We start from the raw sequence: 18705 nt of genomic DNA, 5'->3' as shown, positions 1-18705 counted from the left end.
CCTATTTATCCTATTCTTGCCCCTCGTGATTTTATAAACCTCTTTAAGGTCACGCTTCAGCCTCCGACGCTCCAGGGAAAACAGTCCCAGCCTATTCAATCTCTCCCTTTAGCTCAAATCTTCCCGCCCTGGCAACATCCTTGTAAATCTTTTCTGAACCCTTTCAAGTTTCACATCATCTTTCCGATAGGAAGGAGACCAGAATTGCACACAATATTCCAAAGGTGGCCGAACCAACGTCATGAACAGCCGCAACATGACCTCCCAACTCTTGTACTCAATACTCTGACCAATAAAGGAAAGCTTACCAAACGCTGCCTTCACTATCCTACCTACCTGTGACTCCACTTTCAAAGAGCTATAGACCTGCACTCCAAGGTCTCTTTGTTCAGCAACACTCCCTAGGACCTTACCACTAAGTGTATAAGTCCTGCTAAGATTTGTTTTCCCAAAATGCAGCTCCTCGCATTTATACAAATTAAATTCCTTCTGCCTCTTCTCAGCCAATTGGCCCATTTGGTCAAGATCCCGTTGTAGTCTGAGGTAACCTTCTTCGCTGTCCACTACACCTCCAATTTTGGTGTCAGCTGCAAACTTACTAACTGTACCTCCTATGTTCACATCCAAATCATCTATATAAATGATGAAAAGTAGTGGACCCGGCATCGATCCTTGTGGCACTCCATTGGTCACAGACCACCACCCTCTGTCTTCTATCTTTGAGCTAGTTCTACATCCAAATGGCATGTTCTCCCTGAACTCCATGAGATCTAACCTTGCTAATCAGTCTCCCATGGGGAACCTTGTTGAACGCTTTACTGAAGTCCATATAGATCATGTTCACCACTCTGCCCTCATCAATCCTCTTTGTTACTTCTTCATAAAACTCAATCAAGTTTGTGAGACATGATTTCCCACGCACAAAGCCACGTTGACTATTCCTAATCAGTTCTTGCCTTTCCAAATACATGTACACCTTGTCTTTCCGGATTCCCTCCAACAACTTGTCCACCACCAACGTCAGGCTCACTGGTCTATAGTTCCCTGGCCTGTCCTTTCCACCCTTCTTGAACAGTGGCATCATGTTAGCCAACCTCCAGGCTTCCAGCACCTCACCTGTGACTGTTGATGATACAAATAACTCAGCAAGAGGCCCAGCAATCATTTCTCTAGCTTCCCACAGAGTTCTAGGGTGCGCTTGATCAGGTTCTGGGGATTTATCCACTTTTATGTGTTTCAAGACATCCAGCACTTCCTCCTCTGTAATATGGACATTTTCCAAGGTGTCACCATCTATTTCCCTACATCCTATATCTTCCATGTCCTTTTCCACAGTAAATACTGATGCAAAGTAGTCATTTAGTTTCTCCCCCATCTCCTGCGGCTCCACACAAAGGCTGCCTTGCTGATCTTTGAGGGCCCTATTCTCTCCCTAGTTACCCTTTTGTCCTTAATGTATTTGTAAAAACCCTTTGATTTCTTCTTAACTCGATTTGCCAAAGCTATCTCATTTCCCCTTTTTGCCCTCCTGATTTCCCTCTTAAGTATAATTCTACTGCCTTTATACTCTTCTAAGAATTCATTCGATCCAACTTGCCTATATCTGACATATGCATCCTTCTTTTTCTTAATCAAACCCTCAATTTCTTTAGTCACCCAGCATTCCCTACATCTACCAGCCTTTCCTTGCAACCTAACAGGAAGATACTGTCTCTGGACTCTTGTTATCTCATTTCTGAAGGCTTCCCACTTTCCAGCCATCCCTTTACCTGCGAACATCTGCCCCCAATCAGTTTTTGAAAGGTCATGTTGAGGATGCGCCCTATTGTCCTTCACATTTTGGTTTTACTGTCTTACAGCTAAATCTAATTAAAAGCTTGTTTTTGGTATCTAGTGCCAAGTCTAGCCTTTCACTTCTAGAACTTGTCCAGTGTTGTTTATGACAGAAGGCTGAACACTCAATTTTTGATTGGCAGCTTTGCTTTGGATGGCAATGTGGGAAAGAAAATCTGTGACTAAGAATTATAGTTGTGACAGAGTGGAGTGTGTCTTTGATCTGGCTTGATTGAACATAATCTTGGAGTGTGTGATGCTGGGAAAGTTTCCAGCAAACTTTATTTTTTAATGAAAATCTTGGCATATTGATAATGTGAAATATATAATCACAGAAATTTGTAGCAGTGCAGGAGGTCATTCGGGCCACTGTTTATTCTAGTTCTTTGGAGGGGCAATTATGCTTTTGTCCTGTTGGGAGAAAAAGAAGTTGCTAATTATATGACTAGAAACTGCATTACAACGAATGGGAGTATTTCTTGCTGCACTTAAAGGTGACATAACATAAACTTTATTGATCAGAGCTGTTGTTGCTTTTACCGCTTCCAAGTTTTGTTTCTCAGACTGGAATTACTTCATTATTTTGGATATCTGGATAATACCGAAATCTCTATCAGATTTTGAATTAGTGTCAGCTTTAACATTAGAATTGCAAGTGCAGTGACCTCTTGTGAAAACATTCTGTTTGATTCAATTTATGAAGAAAGATTGTGCGCTGAACATTTAATACCTCTTCAAAATTCAATGCACATGAGAGTTAATACATTGAGGGAAAATTGATATATTACTTCAAGTAAAATATGGAATAAACAGGACTGCTTTTTAACAAATACCAGTACTGGTTGCAGAACTAAAATTAAAAATATTGCATGAAAAGACTTTTGAAACAGAAACAGCAAGAACACAGAAGATTGCAACAATCAGTGAAGGAGCATTTCAAATCACTTGGAAGTGAGGTGAGGGATCTGCATAGCTGATGGACTAAAAAAATGTCAAAGGCCAAGAGGTTAAACAATAAACAAAGGAACTGACGGTCTTATCAGGAGAAGTAAAATATACACATCTTTGAGTTGTAAAGGGAGTGAGGTACAATCAGAAATTGGGAAGGCAAAGTTCATGTTCAAAATGCAGAACAAAGGTGATGAACAAATGTATTCAGGTAAAATATTGCAAGAAGAAAGATATTGTTAAATTTGCAAGGGTTCAGAAAAGATTGACAAGGATTTGAGCTAGAGCGAGAGTCTAAATAGGCTTGGCTCATTTTCTCTGGAGCATTGGAGGCTGAAAGATGACCTTATGGAGTTTATAAAATTATGAGGGGCATGGATAAGGTAAATAGTCAAGGTCTTTTTCCCAGGCAGGGGAGTCCAGAACTGGAGGGCATAGGTTTAAGGTGAAAGAAGAAAGATTTAAAAGGGACCTAAGGGGCAATTTTTTTATGCAGAGGGTGGTGTGTATATGGAATAAGCTACAGAGGAAGTGGTGGAGGTCGGTACAATTACAACATTTAAAAGGCATCTGGATGGGTGCATGAGTACAAAGGATTTAGAGGAATATGGGACAAATGCTGTCAATGGGACGAGATTAATTTCGGATATCTGGTCGACATGGATGAGTTCGACCGAAGGGTGTGTTTCAGTCCTGTAGAACTCTATGACTCTAAATATAGTGTAAATATCCTTATTGATATCTACAAGTCTTCCAATTCTAGCTTCTTTAACTTCCATGATTTTCTTTGCTCTTAGTTAGTGCCAGTGTCTCTGCTTTTAGATTTTAAACTCTTGGATTCTCTCCCCAAACCATCCTGGCTTTCTAACTCTGGCCAAGCTTTTGCTCACCTGTCCTTCTACCTCTGTATGGCACGGTGTCACATTATATCTGGTAATTTTCCTTTGAAAGACCTTTTCAGCACATGATAAGTGAACAGAATCTTTCTGCTTAACCTTTATTTCTTCAGTCTCCTTCAACTCACTGAGATTTTTAGGGCTCAGTGCCTGGGACCTTCCAAAACCATCCTGCTGTAATTTGGCATCTGCCTCTTGTTACATTTTGATCTATTTATGTCATCGCTGTCTTCTTGAACTTTTATTTTCATCTCCAGCACTTTTTCACTATGACTCTCTCATTACCTTTTCTGAGCTTCCCTCTTTTTACTGAAACACTCCCTTCCTTCTGTCTTTCTCTCAACTTGTTCTCCCTTTCTCTCACTTGCTGCTGTAACGCACACTTGCTGTTGAAACTCTGTCTCTCCTTTCCTGCTCCGTCCTCCATTGTACAGCTAGGGTAATTATTTTGGGTGCAGGACTTTGTATCAGTTTTTGGTCTGACTCTTATGTCTGCTTGGCTAATGAATGAGGTCTAACTGTTTGTCGAGTATATGGAGCACCTCCGGTCGATTTGCTTCATATTCTAACCACAAATCTCAATGGTCCCAGGTTTAGAGAAGCTGGTATGTCTACAGTTAACTTTTGCTTTTCTAAATATATTGGCAGCAGAATTTACTATGTTGTTCTGAGAAAGGAATTATAAGAATTTGAGGTTGTATTTCTTTATCTTGAAGATAATTTCAGCCACTGAATTTTCCTTCCTTGGTTTCTCATGGGTTTCAGTATCCAATTAAGGCTCATTTCAAAATTTGGATTCTCCTCCGATTTTTGTGCACTTTGGTGAAACTTGTGGCTAGTTTTATTGATTCCAGTACCAGCCAAACCCCCAACTTATGTCACAAGCAAGAACAGATGAAGTTATTTATTTTTAATGATTTCCTCTGCAGTTGATATCACAGGTGGCTTTTAATTTTCTTGTTTTCCCTTTGCCCTTTTAAAAATAGGCCATAGTGTGTTACCCCAAACCCTGTCAGCAATTTAAAATGACACATAACAAATTATTTACGGTTTAAAAAAACTTCATGGTAGGGTCCTGGGGAGTGTTGTCGAAAAAAGAGACCTCGAGGTGTAAATACATAGTTCCTTGAAAGTGGCATCACAGTGGCGATGAAGGTGTTTGGCTTGCTTGCCTTCATCGGTCAGAGCAATGAGTACAGGAGGTGGGAGGTCATATTACAGCTGTACAAGATATTAGTAAAGCCACATTTGGAGTACTGCATACAATTCTGCTCACCCTGCTGTAGGACGGATGTTATTAAACTGGAAAGGGTGCAAAAAAGATTTACAAGGATGTTTATCAAGACTGGAGGGTTTGACTTAGAAGGGGAGGCTGGATAGGCTGGGACTTCTTTCCCTGGAGCATAGAAACTTATAGAAGTTGATAAAATCATGAGGGGTATCGATAAGATGAATAGTCAAGGTTTCTCCAGGTTAGGAGAGTCCAGAACTAGAGGGCATAGGTTTAAGATGAAAAGGGAAAGATTTAAAAGGGACTTTGGGGGTGACTTTTTCACACAGAGGGTGCTGCATCCATTAAGTGAGCTGCCAGAGAAAATGGTAATATTGAAAAGTCATTTGGACAGGCATATGAATAGGCAAAGTTTAGAAAGATATGGGCTAAAAGTAGACATATGGGATGAGTTCAGTTTCGGAAACCTGGTCGGCATGGATGTATTGGACCAAGTGATCTGCTTCCGTGCTGTATGATTCTAAAGTTATGCTTATTACTGCATTCAAAACGCTAGTTGATTCATAGTATCTGTCACATTCTCTGTCACTCTCATACACATGTTCAACACAGAACAAATAATAAGGAAAGGTGAGAAATTACAAATTAATTAAACTCCAAGATATTGGCGTTGGTTAGAGAAAATTTGGCTAGAGAAAGATAAGGGCCAATTAAGGATAGTAGGGGGAAATTGTGCATGGAGTCCGAGGAGATGGGGAAGCGCTAAATGAATATTTTTCGTCAGTATTTGCAATCGAAAAAGACAATGTTGTCAAGACGAATACTGAGATACTGGCTACGAGATGAGACAGGATTGATGTTTGCAAGGAGGAGTTAACAACTCTAAAAAGTGTGAAAATAGATAAGTCCCCTGGGCCGGATGGGATTTTTTCCTTGGATTCTCTGGGAAGCCAGAGAGGAGGTTGCAGAGCCTTTTGGCTTTGATCTTTGTCATTGTCTACAGGAATTCTGCCAGAAGACTGGAGGATAGCAAATGTTGTCCCCTTGTTTAAGAGGAGGAGTAGAGACAACCCTGATAATTGTCAACCAGTGAACCTTACTTCGATCGTGGTTAAAGTGATGGGAAAGTTTATAAGAGATAGGATTTATAATCATCTAGAGAGGAATAAGTTAATTAGGGATAGTCAACACTGTTTTGTGAAGGGTAGGTTGTGCCTTACAAACCTTATTGAATTCCTTGAGATAGTGACCAAATAGATGGATGAGGGTAAAGCAGTTGATGTGGTGTACATGGATTTCAGTAAGCTGTTTGATAAGTTTCACCATGGTCGGCTATTGCACAAATACGGAGGCATGGGATTGAGGGTGATGTGGTAGTTTGGATCAGATGTTGGCGAGCTGAAAGAAGACAGAGGGTGGTGGTTGATGGGAAATGTTCATCCTGGAGTTCACTTACTAGTGGTGTAATGCAAGGATCTGTTTTGGGGCTACTACTGTTTGTCATTTTTATGAATGACCGAGATGAGGCCGTAGAAGGATGGGTGCGTAAATTTGCGGATGACATTAAGGTTGGTGGAGTTGTGGATAGTAACGAAGCATGTTGTAGGTTACAGAGAGTCATAGAGCCATAGAGATGTACAGCACGGAAAGAGACCCTTCAGTCCAACTTGTCCATGCCGACCAGATATCCCAACCCAAGCTAGTCCCACCCGCCAGCACCTGGCCCATATCCATACAAATCCATGCCCCTCATGATTTTATAAACTTCTATAAGGTCACCCCTCAGCCTCTTATGCTAAAGGGAAAACAGCCCCAGTCTGATCATCTCCCTATAGCTCAAATCCTTCAACCCTGGCAACATCCTTGTAAATATTTTCTGAACCTTTTCAAGTTTCACATCTTTCTGATAGGAAGGAGACCAGAATTGCATGCAATACTCTAAAAGCGGCCTAACCAATGTCCTACTCAATACTCTGACCAATAAAAGAAAGCATACCAAACGCCTTTTTCACTATCTTATCAACTCCACTTTCGAGGAGCTATGAACCTAGACTCCAAGGTCTCTTTGTTCAGCAACACTCCCGAGGACCTTGCCATTAAGTGTATAAGTCCTGCTAAGATTTGCTTTCCCAAAATGCAGCACCTTGCATTTATCTGAATTAAACTCCATCTGTCACTTCTCAGCCCATTGGCCCATCTGGTCAAGATCCTGTTGTAATCTGAGGTAACCCTCTTCGCTGTCCACTACACCTCCAATTTTGGTGTCATCTGCAAACTTACTAACTATACCTGTTATGCTCACGTCCAAATCATTTATATAAATGACGAAAAGAAGTGGACCCAGCACTGATCCTTGTTGCGCTCCACTGGTCACAAGCCTCCAATCTGAGAAACAACCTTCCACCACCACCCTGTCTTCTACCTTTGAGCCAGTTCTGTATCCCCCAAATGGCTAGTTCTCCCTGTATTCCCTAAGATCTAATCTTGCCAATCAGTCTCCCATGGGGAACCTTGTTGTACGCCTTACTGAAGTCCATATTGATCACATCTACTGCTCTGCCCTCATCAATCCTCTTTGTTACTTCTTCAAAAAACTCAATCAAGTTTGTGAGGCATGATTCCCCATGCACAAAGCCACGTTGACTATCCCTAATCATCCTGTCCCTCAGGATTCCCTCCAACAACTTGCCCACCACCGATGTCAGGCTCACTGGGCTTCAGATTGGTTCCACAGGTCGGCGCAACATCGAGGGCCGAAGGGCCTACTGTGCTGTAATGTTCTATGTTCACGTTAATTTCAGAGTCCATTGGAGATTATTTCACTGGCCTGTACAAAAAAAGTCCCTTTCACAGGAACATAGATGTAGTCAAATAGCTGATTAAGGTGTAGCAATTATATGCTGGGAATTTGTTTGTTTTGTATGAGAAATGCAGGATTTTTTGCAGAAATCAGGTTTTGCACATAAACTTCGATAATTTAAACAAACCCATTTCATTTAAGTGTCGGGGGCCTCCACCTTAGTTGCACAACTAAGAAGGTGTGTTTTGATCTGTTAAAATCTTTTATGGTTTTTAACAGAATCTGTGGAGTCATTAGCACTAAATCAAGCATAAATGCATGGATTTCTTTGCTCTGAGCATTCGTTTACTGGATGAAGGCGTTGCCAGCTAGGCCAACATTTATTGCCTATTCCCAATTGCTTAGAGTGCAGTTAAGAGTCAAGCTGTGGGGTTACTGTGGGTCTGGAGTCACATGTAGGCCAGACCAGTTAAGGATGGCAGTTTCCTCCCTTAAAGGATATTCATTTAGTAACAAAGAAGGTTGATGAGGGCAGAGCAGTAGATGTGATCTATATGGACTTCAGTAAGGCGTTCGACAAGGTTCCCCATGGGAGACTGGTTAGCAAGGTTAGATCTCATGGAATACAGGGAGAACTAGCCATTTGGATACAGAACTGGCTCAAAGGTAGAAGACAGAGGGTGGTGGTGGAGAGTTGCTTTTCAGACTGGAGGCCTGTGACCATTGCAGTGCCACAAGGATCAGTGCTGGGCCCTCTACCTTTTGTACAGGAGTTGGGAGGTCATGTTGTGGCTGTACAGGACATTGATTAGGCCACTGTTGGAATATTGTGTGCAATTCTGGTCTCCTTCCTATCGGAAAGATGTTGTGAAACTTGAAAGGGTTCAGAAAAGATTTACAAGGATATTGCCAGGGTTGGAGGACCTGAGCTACAGGGAGAGGCTGAACAGGCTGGGGCTATTTTCCCTGGAGCATAGGAGGCTGAGGGGTGACCTTATAGAGGTATACAAAATTATGAGGGGCATGGATAGGATAAATAGACGATGTCTTTTCCCTGGGGTGGGTGAGTCCAGAACTGGAGGGCATAGGTTTAGGGTGAGAGGGGAAAGATATAAAAGGGACCTAAGAGGCAACTTTTTCACGCCGAGTGTGGTACGTGTATGGAATGAGCTGCCAGAGGATGTGGTGGAGGCTAGTACAATTGCAACATTGAAGAAGCATTTGGATGGGTATATGAATAGGAAGGGTTTGGAGGGATATGGGCTGGGTGCTGGCAGGTGGGACTAGTTTGGGTTGGGATATCTAGTCAGCATGGACGGGTTGGACTGAAGAGTGTGTTTGCATGCTGTACATCTCTGTGACTCTATGAGTGAACCAGATGAGTCGTTCCAACAATCGACAATGGATTAATGATCATCAGTAGACTCTTTAATTTCAGATTTTTTATGGAACTTAAATTCTAATATCTGCCATGATAAGACTATTCCCCTGAACATGTTCTGAGTCTCTGGATAATAATATGACTGGGTTGTCGCTTCCCCCTCAAATGCTTACACTCCATATGGGGTTTCTTTTCGTTGGTTTGGCTGGAATGTCTGGACAATGCAAGAGGGGTGACATTTCAGGTGGTGATTAATTCACTTCTGTCTGAGACCTACTGGAAACGTCTAGAGGCAGCCAGCTTTGTGGGCTGATTAGTATACTTTTTTAAAATAATATTTACTTTATGGATGTGTAAATAATATTATAATGTATTAAAGTTTGCATTTACTCAGTTCATAGCTAAAATAGATGTATCTTTTAGTGGCCTGATTATAAATAATTGTGTATACTGATAAAATTCATTTTCAATCATTTCCAAGTTTCATTGATGTACAATTGTCAGTCCTGACTGACCTTAGTCCCTTTGAGGTATTGTGAAAGAGCCCGTTAACAGAAACTCAAGATGGTAATTGATTTAGGGTTTGACTAGATTTGGTAGCAGGGCCAGTTAGTCGCATAAGTTTTTGAACTAATGCAAAGCATCACAGAATCTAAAGTTCATTTTAAATTCCTTAATGTTTTGTGTGATTTGTTCTGGAAAACCCTGCACAGTCAGTGGGAATTCCAGGCCGACAAGACTATTTTTGTTGCCTCAATATTACTCTTGTCAATGAGTGTAAATAAGCCAGGGACATGTAGGACATCAAGAGGAAATTGATTTTGGGCCCTCTACCTATCAGTGCAAGTCATCTGGTGTTCAGAAAATTTGCAATGTTTGCTTAAACAACATCTGCTTTACCAATTTCTGCTTACCTTCCCCTTCCCCCCAAATCTTCATATTTTTCCAGTTCTTAAAATCACTTGATAGAGGGTGCCCATGCTGTTGAAAGGTCAAAGCATGAAAGATGGAGGGAAACTGGTCTTTTGGTGGAAGGGTCAAGAACCAGACAACCTGATTTAAGGTGAATTCCCAAAGAACCAATGGCGATGAGAAGAAAAAAAAATTGTTTGCAGTGAATGGGTTTGGGCAGGAGACTGTTTTGTTTTTGAAAGCTTCAAGACTGGGTTTTTTTTTGGTTTTTGCTCGATAATTATTCTTTGGTAATCGATGTTTTGAAAGTTCTGAGGGAAAGATCCTAGTCTGTAAGAAATAAGCAAATGTCTCCAGAGATCTGTGGAATCTGTTTGCATTGACTAGTAACTTTGAAACTTAAGCAAAACATACAGTCCTATGTATCTGTAATTCATTCCATTATCCAACTTCATGAAGGTCTGGTGTTCGTCATTGAAATGGAAAACTATTTTGTTTTTACTTTATTTTCTAATTTACCTCTTACCTGTGTGTGCCAGTGGGGGTTTACGATCAAAGAAGTTTGGACTTCGATCAAAAATATTAGATTGCCTTGTTGCTTATCTGTGTTTGGCTAAAGTTACATTTTTAATAAGTGTTAATTTTTAAAGTTATGAATAGTGTCAAAATTTGTTATTTGTAAAGACTGGTTAGGAACAATTGAGCAATTTTGAATGTTATTGACTGTTTTAGTTTCACTTTGTTGCGAATCCAGTGATTGCTTTCCCCTTTTTGCTGCTGGCATTTGATGTAATTTTTAATCTCCCCAGGAGGTAGCTTTACTCCCAACATGTGGGAATCATCTCATCTTTGTACTCCAGGCATCATGAACGTTGGTTAGACTTTGTTGATTATTCAGTCTTTTCCTTCCCTTTATTTCACCATATGCATTGGTAGACTATAATGGTCAATGCTGAACCTCAAAGGCAATGTATGCTATAAAATTTCAGTGGTGCATCTTTCTCTTATTCACAACACTTAATGTGTTAGCAATGGTAGTTCTAACTATGTACACAGATCTGTGACTGAATAAAGAAAGTGAAAGACAGAGGTAGTGTGGAAAATGGTTCAAGATATTTGCTGGGTTAATGTTAGTTATGAGTAGCACTGATAGCTTAGAAAATAAATTCACCAGATTGCTTGTTCACTATTGTGTTACTTGTGTTTTAACCAGACTGCTTTTGATTTATTAATACTGCATTCTGTATAAAAGTTAAATTTTTAAATTTGTTTTATTTCTAATTCTTAATTTCTATGTTTTTCTGGTAAATTACTGCTTAATCAGGTACACTGAGCATGAACTGGAGGTCAGTTTTGTGCAGCATTGATATTGTGCTTTATGATGTAATAACATTTGGTTCTTTGAAGATTTGCATCACAAAGCATGACGTCCGAAATATCAAGGTGGTTTTGTTAATTGGCAGAAACACTTTCATATCTTTGACTGTAAATCCACTGTTCTTAATGGGAACTGACTTTACTATTAGCATCTTTTTTCTTTTCTCATTTTCTTCTTTGGCAAGACTTGCACTTAAAGTGCACTTGAAAATAAAAATGGAATTGTTACCTTGTTCTCTAGATCTGGATGAATTAAATGAGATCACTCTGTAAATCTGTGTTGCTCTAGGTAATAATTTGAAATGAATATTTAACTGTGTGTTGCTGTGATGCTTAATTATTGCGAATGGAGATTGCATATTTTTAACTCTAGATTGTATGAAAGTTGCATGCATGTTATTTGTACAAATGTTCCATTTGGTCTTCCTCTTGTTTTCCATGAACTTGATAATCTTGCGGTACCAGTTGTCTTGTTTTGATCTTGTGGTGAAATATCTTCAAGGAGAAAGTGAGGACTGCAGATGCTGGAGATCAGAGCTGAAACTGTGTTGCTGGAAAAGCGCAGCAGGTCAGGCAGCATCCAAGGAACAGGAGAATCGATGTTTCGGGCATAAGCCCTTCTTCAGGAATGAGGAAAGTGTGCCCAGCAGGCTAAGATAAAAGGTAGGGGGGAGGGGCGTTGGAAATGCAATAGGTGGAAGGAGGTCAAGGTGAGGGTGATAGGCCGGAGTGGGGTGGGGGCGGAGAGGTCAGGAAGAAGATTGCAGGTTAGGAAGGCGGTCACCGCCTTCCTAACCTGCAATCTTCTTCCTGACCTCTCTGCCCCCATCCCACTCCGGCCTATCACCCTCACCTTGACCTCCTTCCACCTATCGCATTTCCAACGCCCCTCCCCCAAGTCCCTCCTCCCTACCTTTTATCTTAGCCTGCTGGGCACACTTTCCTCATTCCTGAAGAAGGGCTTATGCCCGAAACGTCGAATTTCCTGTTCCTTGGATGCTACCTGACCTGCTGCGCTTTTCCAGCAACACATTTTCAGCTTGTGGTGAAATAACAAGGGTTAGGAAGGATACTTAATTAGCACCACACGCTCTTGCCAATCCTTGTAAAAGATGATGGTATATTTAAGAAACAAACTTCTGTAGATATTAGCAGTAAGTGAAAATCAAAACAGTGTATAGTAATCTCTGTGTTAGGAAAATGAAGCCTAAGGCAGCTGAAATGAAATTGTTCAATATTCTAATTTTACTTTTATGCGTTTGCTAACTAACTTTGAGTTATTTTGTGATCCCTGTAAATATAGTCACTTTACACCATGTCATGAATTTCAGTCATTTACCAATAACAAGATGGTGTGTTTTAATGCAGCTAGTAGTAAAGCAAAGCATGTGGAACAGCAACCTATAGATCTTTACATTTAAATGCAGTCTGTCATTCCTCAGAAGTAGCAGTATTTTGTGCATGATTCAGCATCATTACCATTAACATCACATCTTTTTCACAACAAATTGAAGGATGCCAACCTTTAATAGATTCTAGCCTCTGTGGCACTAAATGTTAGTGTTCACTGATCCAACTAACTGATTCTGACTCACATAGCCTTTTAAGAAGTAGTAACTGAGTGCAGTAATTAGACGAGTGATCTGTTGTTGGTAAAATCTAATTCATTTTAAATAAATGAGAACATTTTTACTTATAGTGCATGGTATTAGAATGTAAGGATGAGAAGACAGGGATACAGAAAAAAAAAATCAATTGGTCCATAAAGCTCATTTCTCAATGGACAAAGATGAGAATGTGTTTTTTTTCTAGATTTGGGTCATCAATGAAATGAATTAGTATTAGAAAGCATTGCTGGTATTCACATTTCAATTCTATTATGCAGTGGAATTCAACTGCTCAAGGTTGCTGTCATTATGTGCCCTTACACTTGAAAACATTCTGTCCAACTGCTTGAGTTCTTAAGTTATTAGACAATAACACAAAGGGAAAGTTTCCTTCACCCTTTTTGGTAGCCCATCACTGTTTGACAGTGATATTTGGAATGATTGATTGAACAAGATTTACGAATTGCTTTTTCTCTGCATGCTTGAACTTAATCACAAACCTGTGTTAACCAAGATATTTTCTGCAGTATGACAGCTTTTAAGTTGTCCTTATTATGATAAGCCCATTGTATTTGTGTAGCACTGATGCTTATTTTTCTTTGTTTTGTTCTACCTTTAGCTTTCTGGCAAACCCTGTGAAGCACTGTTGGTATTAAAATGAAGTTCCCTGCTCAAAGTCTGTACTCATTGTCACGAACAATTCATCACCTGAATACACCATGCATTAATTCTCGCAAGCTACACTGGAATTCTGCAGCTCGGCCATACTCCACTTTCAAGAGGTTTTCACTGAGGGCAGCCAAGCCACTTCCTTTGAAAGTTGAATACTATCCCTATAGAAGTTTCATTCTAGCTAGATTGGCAACCCGACTGTTAAAAATTCGCTATCTTGTACTGGGATCAGCAGTAGGTGGTGGTTATACAGCAAAAAAGGTATGTCAGATACTTACTGTACAAAATATGTAATGAAAATACTAAAAAAAAAAGGACTGATGAGAAGGATGGTATTTTCCTGAGCTTTTCAGGATTATTTTTGTGACTGTGCTTCCTACTTCAAAGGTATGACGAAGTCTGAAGATTAAACATAACCAATAATACGTCCTCCAGTTATTATGTAAAGATATGTGAATCATTTGATATTTTATAATTGCTATTAAATATGTCTTCATTTCTTTAATACTTTGCTTATTTTTGTTTTTTTTTTCTGACCTGAATACTTGCAACTTTTCTATAGGAAGAATGTTGTGAAGCTTGAAAGGGTTCAGAAAAGATTTACAAAGATGTTGCCAGGGTTGGAGGTTTTGAGCTATAGGGAGAGGTTGTATAGGCTGGGGCTATTTTCCCTGGTGTTCGGAGGCTGAGGGGTGACCTTGTAGAGGTTTATAAAATCATAAAGGGAATGGTTAGGATAGATGATTAGGTTAGATTCCCTACAGTGTGGAAACAGACCCTTTGGCCCAACAAGTCCACACTGACCCTCCGAAGAGTAACCCATCCAGACCCGTTTCTCTCTGACTAATACACCTAACACTATGGTGCCTGCACAACTTTGGACTGTGGGAAGAAACCGGAGCACCCGGAGGAAACCCACGCAGACAATGGGAGAATGTGCAAACTCTACACAGTCTTTTCCCTGGAGTGGGGGTGTCCAAAACTAGAGGGCATAGGTTTAAGGTGAGAGGAGAATGATTTAAAAGGGACCTAAGGGTCACCTTTGTTATGCGTATATTGAAAGAGCTACCAGAAGTGGTGGAGACTGATACAATTAGAACATTTAAAAGGTATCTGGATGGGTATATGAATTGAAAAGGTTTGGAGGGATATGGTTCAAATGCTGGCAAGGGTGATGAGATTAGTTTAGGATATCTGATTGGCATGGACGGGTTGGACCGAAGGGTCTGTTTCCATGCTGTACAGCTCTGTGACTCTAAGAAAGTTTCTTGTGCATTTTCATTTGTTAGACATATGACCAATGGAAAGAAATGATGCCAGATCTAACAGCGTACAAATGGATAATTCCAGATTTTATCTGGGACCTCGATGAACATATAAACTTTGGTGAGCTGATTTTATTATGGTTATACAGTAAATCCTTGCTATCTATGAAATTCTGATTTGTGAATTTGCCTATCTGTGCCAAAAAATAAGTATCGACAAAATTCAACATCTGTGGAAAAGCTTGCATATCTGCAATTTTTCACTTGATTTTACATGAACTCCATGCTCACGAATTCATCATTTGTGGGGTTTCTCAGGAATGGAACCTTTGCAGATATGCAGGAATGACTGTATGTACAAAAGTATTACAGCTGTAGTATTTGTTCAAAATATGTTCAACTATTTTCAGTTGTTTTGATTGTTATGCTGTAACTTTAACTTTTAACAGAGTCCATTCTTGCTGTGGTCTTTTTTGTGGAATCATTCAGCACTCTTCAGCTTATTGAGTCTGTACTGCCGAAAATGCTATACCTACACTCGCCCAACTTTCCTGCACTAGGCTCAAGGCCTTGAACGTTAGACAGTTGAAGTGTTCATCCAAGTACTTTTTAAAGGTTCTGACGTCTTATGCCCCAACCAGTTCCCAGGCAGTGCATTCCAGATCTCCTTCACTCTCTCCGGGTGGAAACGTTTTTTCTCAATTCCCCTCGAAACCTCCTTGTTATTGACATTTCAACTCAGGTGAACAGTTGTTTTCTATTCAACTTGCCCACACCTTTCATGATCTTATGCACCTCTATCAGATCCCCCTTCAACCTTCTCTGCTTCTCAAGCTTATCAAGCCTCTCTTTGTGGCAGAAATGCTCCATCCCAGGAAGCATCCTGGTGTATCTCCTTTACACCCTCTCCCATGCAAGCACGTCCTTTCTACTGTGTGGTGACCAGAACTGTACACAGTACTCCAGCTGTGGTCTAACTAAAGTTCTGTCTGGCCCCAACGTGACCTCCTTGCTCTTATAATCTGTGCCATGATCGATAAAGGCAAGTGTCCCATATAATTTGTTCTCATGCTCCTTAACTACCTGTCCTGCCCCTTTCAGGCATCTGTGGACTATCACTCCAAAGACCCTCTGTTCCTATGAGCATCCTCGTTTTCTGTTATTCGTTGAGTACTCCCTTATCTTGCTGTTTCTTCCAAAGTGTATCACATCATGGTTTATCAGGGTGAAATTCCATCTGCCACTGATCTGCCCCTCTGTTTATATTGTCCTGTAACCTAACACCTTCCTCCTTACTGTCAAATACCTGACAAACTCATATCCCCTCCAACATTCTCATTTACATCACATCACAAACAATAAGGGACCCAGCATTGATCCCTGCATAGATAGAAAAGTATATTTGAAAATTGACCTGGATTTTGTAGTGAGAATAATTGCAAAACTGCCAGCATTTGCACAATACAGTTAAAAATGAGTTAGAGGTTGATGTCATTACTTTATGCTTTGGAGGATGTCACTGTGAATATTGTACAATCAAAATACAATCAATTAGAAATTACTGAATTGACAAGAACTTCCATTCTTTTAAGAGTCTTTGAGCCCTAAAAGCCTTTGAAAAGCTTAGTTTGTTCGACCAGATGTCACTGAGATTTTAATGGTATACTGAGTTGATAATCACTACGAAGACCCCCTCTAGTTCTGAGTTAGTTATTGTATAATTATTGAATACCAAATATCAAATCATCTTTAGGCATTTAATATTTTTAAAAATATTGTTTGTGTTTTGGGTTCTACGTCTGTTCTCAGGTTGTACTGTAATTGTTTATTTAGCTGTCTGTAAAACATGTAAATAAATCTGAAACGATTCAGTTTTTCCCTGCCTTTTAGCTAGCTGTGAGAATACTTCAGTATTATTAGCTGCTTCCTATATTAGGTAACATCATAGAACATAGAAGAATACAGCGCAGTACAGGCCCTTTGGCCCTTGATGTTGCGCCGATCCAAGCCCACCTAACCTACACTAGCCCACTATCCTCCATATGCCTATCCAATGCCGGCTTAAATGCCCATAAAGAGGGAGAGTACACCACTGCTCCTGGCAGGGCATTCCATGAACTCACGACTCGCTGAGTAAAGAACCTACCCCTAACATCTGTTCTGTACCTACCACCCTTTAATTTAAAGCTACGCCCCCTCGTAATAGCTGACTCCATACGTGGAAAAAGGTTCTCATGGTCAACCCTGTCTAAACTGTTACTGGACAGCTGGAGATCCCTTTGACTTTGTGTTGACTTGAAACTGGTTTTGGAGGAGGTCCAAAAGAGGTTTACATGACTGATCCTGGGGATGAAGGGCTTGTAATAGGAGGAGTGGTTGAGGAATCTGGACTGCACTTGATGGAGTTTTGAATGATGAGTAGGAATCTGACTGAAACTTACAGAATACTAAGAGGCCTGGATGGGGGAGAGAGAAGATGTTTCCTCTCGTAGGAGCAACTGAGACCCAAGGGCCATCTCAAAAGGAAGTGAGATGAGGAATTTCTTCAGCCAGAGGGTAATTAATCTGTGGAGCTCATTGATGCAGACGGCTGTAGAGGCCAAATCATTAAGTGTATTTAAGACAGAGATAAGTTCTTGATTGGTAAGGGGATCATTGATTACAAGAAGAAGGCAGGAGAACAGGTTGAGAAATATATTAGTCATGATCTAATGGTGAAGTCGACTTGATGATCCGAATAGTCTAATTCTGTTGCTATGTCTTATGGTCTCAGAAACTAAGTGGCTCTTTTCCTGGAAGAAAAGCCTAAATCTAGGGATCGTAGACTTTGGATAAGGGGTTGGCCATTTTTATTTGACATGATGAGAAATTTCTTCAGTTGGAAGATTGTGGAAGTTTGGAATTCTGTACTCTAATAGCTGGATTCTCAGTCATTTGAGTACATTGAAAACTGAAATCAATAGATTTGAAACATTAAGTAAATCAAGTGACATGATAGTGGTTTGGCAAAGTACAGTTAATGTGAAAGATCGGCCATGATCTTGTCGAATGATTTCATAGCTCCATACAACTAATAGTTTATTCTTGCAACTGCTTCTGCCTGCGGACAATAATGAATAACAATGTGAAGTGCATGCATTAATCTGTTTTTAATTTTATTTTTAGAAAAATTTAAAGAAATATTCTCTGATGTGGAACTTGCTAAGTTACTACCTGATTTTGATAAGGTTGGAGAAAGCCTGAATCAGCTGAAAAGTCTGCTATCTCCAGGTTGGTGTCTGTTTTGGATATGTTATGAGAGCTTTGTGAAGAGGTATTAAAAGTGTTGAATTATCTTAATGCTTGATATGGCAATTCTTATACATCATGCTGTGGGAGCCTTCTGATAAGCTGCAAATCTTAGTTATTATTTGGGGAATGACGATTGTAAATAGCTGTTTGTTAAGCTCAGGCCTTTGGAAAATATTTCAAACAGATGCAAGGTACCTTTGAGGAAAGATAATTATCCTTACATGTTGTAATCAAAATACCAACTTAGAATGCACATCCTCATTCCAGAAATACTGGAAAATCAGGTTGTAAGTTTGTGCTCTGAGTTGGAAGGTTTGTGTTCGGGCATTTTGTCACCATGTTAGGTAACGTCATCAGTGAGCTTCTGGTGAAGTGCTGATGTTCTGTCCCGCTTTCTATTTATGTATCTTGGTCTGTTAAGGTGCATAACAGCCCTACTCATATCAATTAACATCAGCCTGGCCAAAGAAACACTGATGGAAATGTGTTGCT

At 40.1% G+C, this 18705-nt stretch overlaps 1 protein-coding gene across 7 annotated transcripts in view; it reads left to right on the top strand.

Moving 5' to 3' along the window:
* The window catches only part of opa1 (OPA1 mitochondrial dynamin like GTPase), a 160610-nt gene that overhangs the window by 4093 nt on the left and 137812 nt on the right, over window positions 1-18705 (top strand). For 6 of the 7 annotated variants that reach the window (XM_043702260.2, XM_043702259.2, XM_043702258.2 and 3 more), the window contains exons 2-4: window positions 13605-13918; window positions 14947-15043; window positions 18088-18192. In XM_043702260.2, the coding sequence (XP_043558195.2) occupies window positions 13643-13918; window positions 14947-15043; window positions 18088-18192 (478 nt within the window). In that variant the 5' untranslated portion in view covers window positions 13605-13642. Of the gene's footprint in view, window positions 1-13604; window positions 13919-14944; window positions 15044-18087; window positions 18193-18705 lie in introns of those variants that run through there. The other variant, XM_087993563.1, reaches the window with a different exon arrangement.

Source organism: Chiloscyllium plagiosum, unplaced genomic scaffold (assembly GCF_037043375.1).
Source record: "Chiloscyllium plagiosum isolate Xiang-an unplaced genomic scaffold, Cpla_swu_hap1 HiC_scaffold_13, whole genome shotgun sequence".
NCBI classification, from domain to species: Eukaryota; Metazoa; Chordata; class Chondrichthyes; order Orectolobiformes; family Hemiscylliidae; genus Chiloscyllium; species Chiloscyllium plagiosum.
This window is presented reverse-complemented; position numbering and strand designations above follow the sequence as displayed.